A 5,312-nucleotide genomic window follows, 5' to 3' on the forward strand; every position below is an offset into this window, starting at 1 on the left:
CCTCCACTGACCACGACCCTTTGGGCCCGGCCATCCAGCCAGTGCTTCACCCAGCGGAGCGTACACCCATTCAGACCATGGGCAGCCAACTTCTCCGCAAGAATGTTAGGGGGGACAGTGTCAAAGGCCTTATTGAAGTCCAGGTAGGCCACATCAACAGCCTGACCCTCATCCACTAAGCGGGTTCACCTTGTCATAGAATGAAATCAGGTTTGTCAGACAGGATCTACCATTCGTAAACCCATGCTGACTGGGCCTGATCCCCTGATTGACCCTTAATTGGTCTGTGATGGTTCCTGAGATTATTCGTTCCATAACCTTCCCGGGCACCGAGGTGAGACTGATAGGCCTGTAGCTACCAGGATTATCTTTCCGGCCCTTTTTGAAGATGGGCGTCACATTTGCCAGTTTCCAATCCACTGAGATATCCCCAGTTAGCCAGGACTGCCGAAGAATGATGGACAGTGGCTTGGCAATTGCATCTGCCAAATCCCTCAGCACTCTAGGGCGCAATCCATCTGGTCCCATGGACTTGTAAGCATCCAGTTTTTGCAGCAGATCCAAAACTATCTCGTCATGGATCATGAAGGGCTTATTCTGTTCCCCATCCTTATTAACCAGTGCAGGGGGCTGCGTTCCCAGGGAGTAACAAGCCTTACTATTAAAGACTGAGGCAAAGAAGGCATTAAGTACCTCAGTCTTACCCCTATCCTTGGTGACCAGGTTGCCCTTGGCATCCAACAAGGGATGGAGATTCTCCCTAGCCTTTCTTTTGCTATTAATGTGTTTATAAAAGCATTTACTGTTTTCCTTTACGTTAGTGGCCAAGCTCAGTTCTAACTGCGCCTTGGCTTTTCTAATTTTCTCCCTGCACAGCTTCACTATATACCTGTAATCCTCATAAGTAGCTTGCCCACTCTTCCGGAGATTTCTATTCTCAGTTACTTGGAGATATGAAAGTACTTTACACCAAATGGACTTCCTCCAATTTTCTTCATTTCCTCTGGGAACTATCTTAGACGTTTTCTTCATTGTAAAATCACTAAGTAGAAAGAAAGAGCAGAGACAGTCTGAGAGACAACACCCAGGAAAAATGAGCAACAGCAACATCAGCCTGCAAAATTGATTACTCCAGGCTCCGGATGTCGCCTTGACATAATTAATTCATAAACATCCACTCTGCTTTCATTTCACATCACAGCTCAAAAAGCAAACATTCCTAACTCAGTTTGTGTTTTGCCATGAAACAAATATTTTTGTGAAAGGGGGAGGCACAGCCAACGTGAGATTTCTCGAATTTCGAAGCCACCTGAAAAGCATAAAACTTAGACTTCTTTCACTCTACCTTGAATACCTATTTAAACAGAATGCTTAGATGTATTACAAATTCTAACAAGTGTTAGAACAGAATACAAACTAACAAGTTTAAAGCACTAGCAAATAAATACTCATTACTCCAAATTTACAGCCCTCACTTAAAATCACACACAGTACACAAGCACCCTTTCCAGAAGCCTCCTGGGTACATGCTGTAAGATATCAGCATCTGAACTAGTATTGGAAATCATCAACTACAATTCTGACAAGGTAACTGGTCTTCTCCCAAACACATGCATGGTTCTTATGGTGCCTGCTACAGATTACAGCTGAAATTTAATCAGAGCAAATGAAAAAATAATGGAAGAAGTCAAGAATTATAAACACAGTACTACAATAATAGATACGAGCATAGAATGAAGACGTTCCCTCTGCAAAGAAAGAGGTTCTTAAATTAATTAATTCTTATATTAATTCTTCTTAAATTAAAACAACCTTGGTACTCAGACAGCTCAGGAAAAGGCCTTATTTCTATGGGTTTGTAAAGTACCTTATATTATTATCAGAACAAAGTTAATTTTAACACTTGAAAAATCTCGTAAGACAAAAAACAGAACAATCTATAATGAGTCCAGAGCTACACAAAGAATGGTTATTCAATACATCAACCAGCTACTGACAAATTCTACACGAGTCAGTTCAGCTCCTTTGATTCTCAGTGGAGAAAATCAGTGCATCTTCTCATTACCTGATCATTAATGTCATAAAATGCAAATTGATTTATTTTTAAAACTCTTCCTCTCATTCTGGCTGAAACTAACCATCAAGGGTACAGCTTGGATACAAAGGGAAAGGGAAGCTCATAGAAAATTAATTTTCATTTTACAATATCATGCTAACAAAAAAAAGGGGAGCTTGGAGGTGCTTAAGCCCTCCTCCACCTCACTGTACTCTAACCCTGTGACTAAAAAAATCTCAAATCAAACAGTCAAGTGGTAGCATATCAAAAACTCTACAATCACAGAGTTGCATACTGAGATGGTTCTTGGTACAATCATACCAAAGTACCTGTTCCTGAAGTCAGCATCAATGACATTTCCAGTATTTCAAAGCATTTACTGATTTTCAAAGGCATCCACGATCACCTGGTCAGGCTTGAGCGTTCCAAATATCCTTAGTATTAGTAAAGTATCTCCAAGACCTAGTCTGACTTTGTACTGTTTCAGTAGAAGCTGATTATTTCTACCCAGTCAATTCAAGCACAGATTGCATGCCTTCTCTTCACCACAGCTATTTTCAGTATCCTGAATGCATCTGTGACAGAAACAATTCCCATGGTTCCCATATCCCTGATGTAGCTTTCCATTTCAGCACTGAGCTACTGGTATGTGCTTGCTTTTATTTCACTAGCTTCCTCAGAAACACCTCCCCTCGTGTGACTGTAACAACAGCTGAGATAAGTGCTTGTTTGAGTGATTCACAGTTCACAACTCATTGTAAGATCACATGCTGCTCACAGAGAAGTCTGGTAGAAATCTGATGCAGAATACGGGTGTCTCCAATAACTGTTAGTGCAATTTAAAGCCAATTTCAATGGTACTCCAAAATCAACAAAATGTCAGAGCTTCTAACGTAAGAAACACGCTTCAGGTGTACATCAGTCAATAGCAGCATAATTCAGAGCCTAGACTCTTCAATATCTTAAGATTCCTCTCTGTAGTTTGCATAACGCAACTTACGGCCTAGTTAAAAATGAATCTAATGGGCAGCACTAAGTGGAATTCACTCACAAATACTGGTACACAAAATAAAAAATATAACCAAAATAATCAATTGTTAAAGGATTAACTGTTCTTGAAGAATTCTTCCTCTGGAAGCAGAATTAAAATGTACAAGACGATAAATCAATAAAAACTTTTTTGCAAGTTTACAATTTTTTTAAAATGAAAAAGATTCTTTTTACTTTAACCCACTTTCCATGTAAACCTATTCAGTGCTGACAAAGAACACATGCATCTCCAAAATCTACTTAACCATCTCCCAAAGCTTAAACTGAAAATATTATATCATAGCAATGTAAGGTCTATGTTGTCTTTAATATCAGTGGATACAGTATTTGAATCAAAATTATAACAAGAAAGATAGATATGAAAAATCCCACTGTTAGCCACAGTTTCATTTATAAGTGCCTCCCCACAACATTTACATAAACAAATCACACAAATCAGCAACTGAAGCACACAAAGTAAGTGAACTGTTGCTACATACTGTCTAGATCACAGAAGTCCAAAATTCTGGCTTGCTTTGGCTGCGCTGAACTCACTCGGTGGAGAATCTTCTTGGTCTGCATATACATAGGCTGCACTGAAAGTACTGCCTCCCGCTTATTTTCATGGAAAATACAACAGATACAAATAGCACAATAACACTCTTCAACTGAGCAAATTCTCAGCTACAAAAAACTATTTTTCAACATAGTCACCACCATTTTCATTGTTAGCAATGAAAAAAAGCCTCATAAAAATCTGCATCAGTGGAGGCAACACACTGGAACCACCATGGAAACATTACCACCCACTGCCTCACCGTGCTCACATCCACAGTTTGGTCTCCAGAAACATTCATGAAACATCAATGAATGTCAGTGGAGGCCATTTTTTTGCACATGGAGGAATTGAGTGATACACCATTGCTTCAAGTGCATTTTAATGTCAGAGGCTATCCTGACAGACTGCCCCTCTGCTGCCATCTGTCCTGTGGCAATAACATGCAATGAAATACTGGTAGGAAAGTTCAGCCTCTACCACATTATCATCAACATCTGCCACTGATACTGTGAACCAAGATAATAAAACAGGAGGCATTACTTTTGGAAACCTCATAAAACATACATGTATATAAGCAACAAAACTTTCAAAATCTTTAGTAATTTTTATTCAAACAAAGAGGACCACAAAAACATAAAACTGGTGGGATATTTGACCTCATTTTTGTGAAACTAAAGAATCAATTTGGTTTGATGGCAATGGCTGCAATTCCTCATGGGTTTTCGATGTGTTCATCTGAGATCTTTGACAAAGTTCTGGTCTTCCTGAATTTCATCCTTGAAAACAGTTGTTCAAAAATATATGTACTGCCAAAAAAAGCAGTGATATGAGTAATTCATAACTGCGAAGGAAGGGATATTTTTCTCTGGTAAAAGACGGCTCATAAACGTCTGGTAAAAAGACATGATCAAGCTTTTCATTGAATAGAATGTCTGATATCAACTCAGTACATTCCATTTGAAAATCTGCAGGTTACTTGTTTACGTCAACTTAAAAAAGAGTGGCAGATATCCAAAGAAACTGATCTTATTAGAAATCCCAAATCCTGCTCTCACATCACGTTATCAAAGCAGAAAGTACAGCTGCATATTTTTTGCTGTTCACAGGACTGTGCTTAGCCAATGTATCACAATGCATACAATTATTTGCTATCACTTGAGCTAGCACTGCAATGCACCCTCCCCTTGTCCTGATTTCAGCCCAAACAGCATTAATAGAATACCAAAGTTTGGTTGTTACTGAGTGGTAATTGTGCCTGGGGCCAGGCCAGCCTGCTCAGCAGGAAGAGTTGCCAGCCATGATGACCTGGGGCAGCAAGCAGCCATACGACTGGCTGTGCTGGGCGACATGCAGCCCGCAGGTCATCAGCTGGACATATCTGGGCTATACACTTAGCTGCTTAACAGCTGTAACAAATGGTGGTGTACTTCTGAAGGCAGGTTGCCACCTATATCTGCAAAGTAAGACTACTGTTTAGCCCTGTGTTTCCAGCCAAAATGTAATTCATAGTGATTAACTTTGACAGAAATTGAACAACTGAGAAGGAATAACAGGAAATTAAGCAGAAGAAATTGAGCAAACCAGGCTAGTAAATGTAAAAAGATAAAATACTCTGAAACGCAAAGAAACTATGTATACAAATCAAAGTCTAGCACCAAACTTCTAACA

General features: G+C 39.6%; 2 protein-coding genes across 2 annotated transcripts in view; one reads left to right on the top strand and one right to left on the bottom strand.

Moving 5' to 3' along the window:
* The window catches only part of PTAR1 (protein prenyltransferase alpha subunit repeat containing 1), a 38,631-nt gene extending 38,046 nt beyond the window's left edge, over window positions 1-585 (bottom strand). Inside the window, exon 1 of the mRNA XM_019610500.2 lies at window positions 360-585. Within this exon, the coding sequence (XP_019466045.2) occupies window positions 360-585 (226 nt within the window). The remainder of the gene's footprint in view (window positions 1-359) is intronic.
* Window positions 1-5,312, top strand: part of SMC5 (structural maintenance of chromosomes 5) — a 322,808-nt gene that overhangs the window by 200,579 nt on the left and 116,917 nt on the right. The gene's annotated exons all lie outside the window — the stretch shown is intronic.

The sequence above is a fragment of the Meleagris gallopavo genome, chromosome Z (assembly GCF_000146605.3).
Source record: "Meleagris gallopavo isolate NT-WF06-2002-E0010 breed Aviagen turkey brand Nicholas breeding stock chromosome Z, Turkey_5.1, whole genome shotgun sequence".
In the NCBI taxonomy this organism is placed as follows: Eukaryota; Metazoa; Chordata; class Aves; order Galliformes; family Phasianidae; genus Meleagris; species Meleagris gallopavo.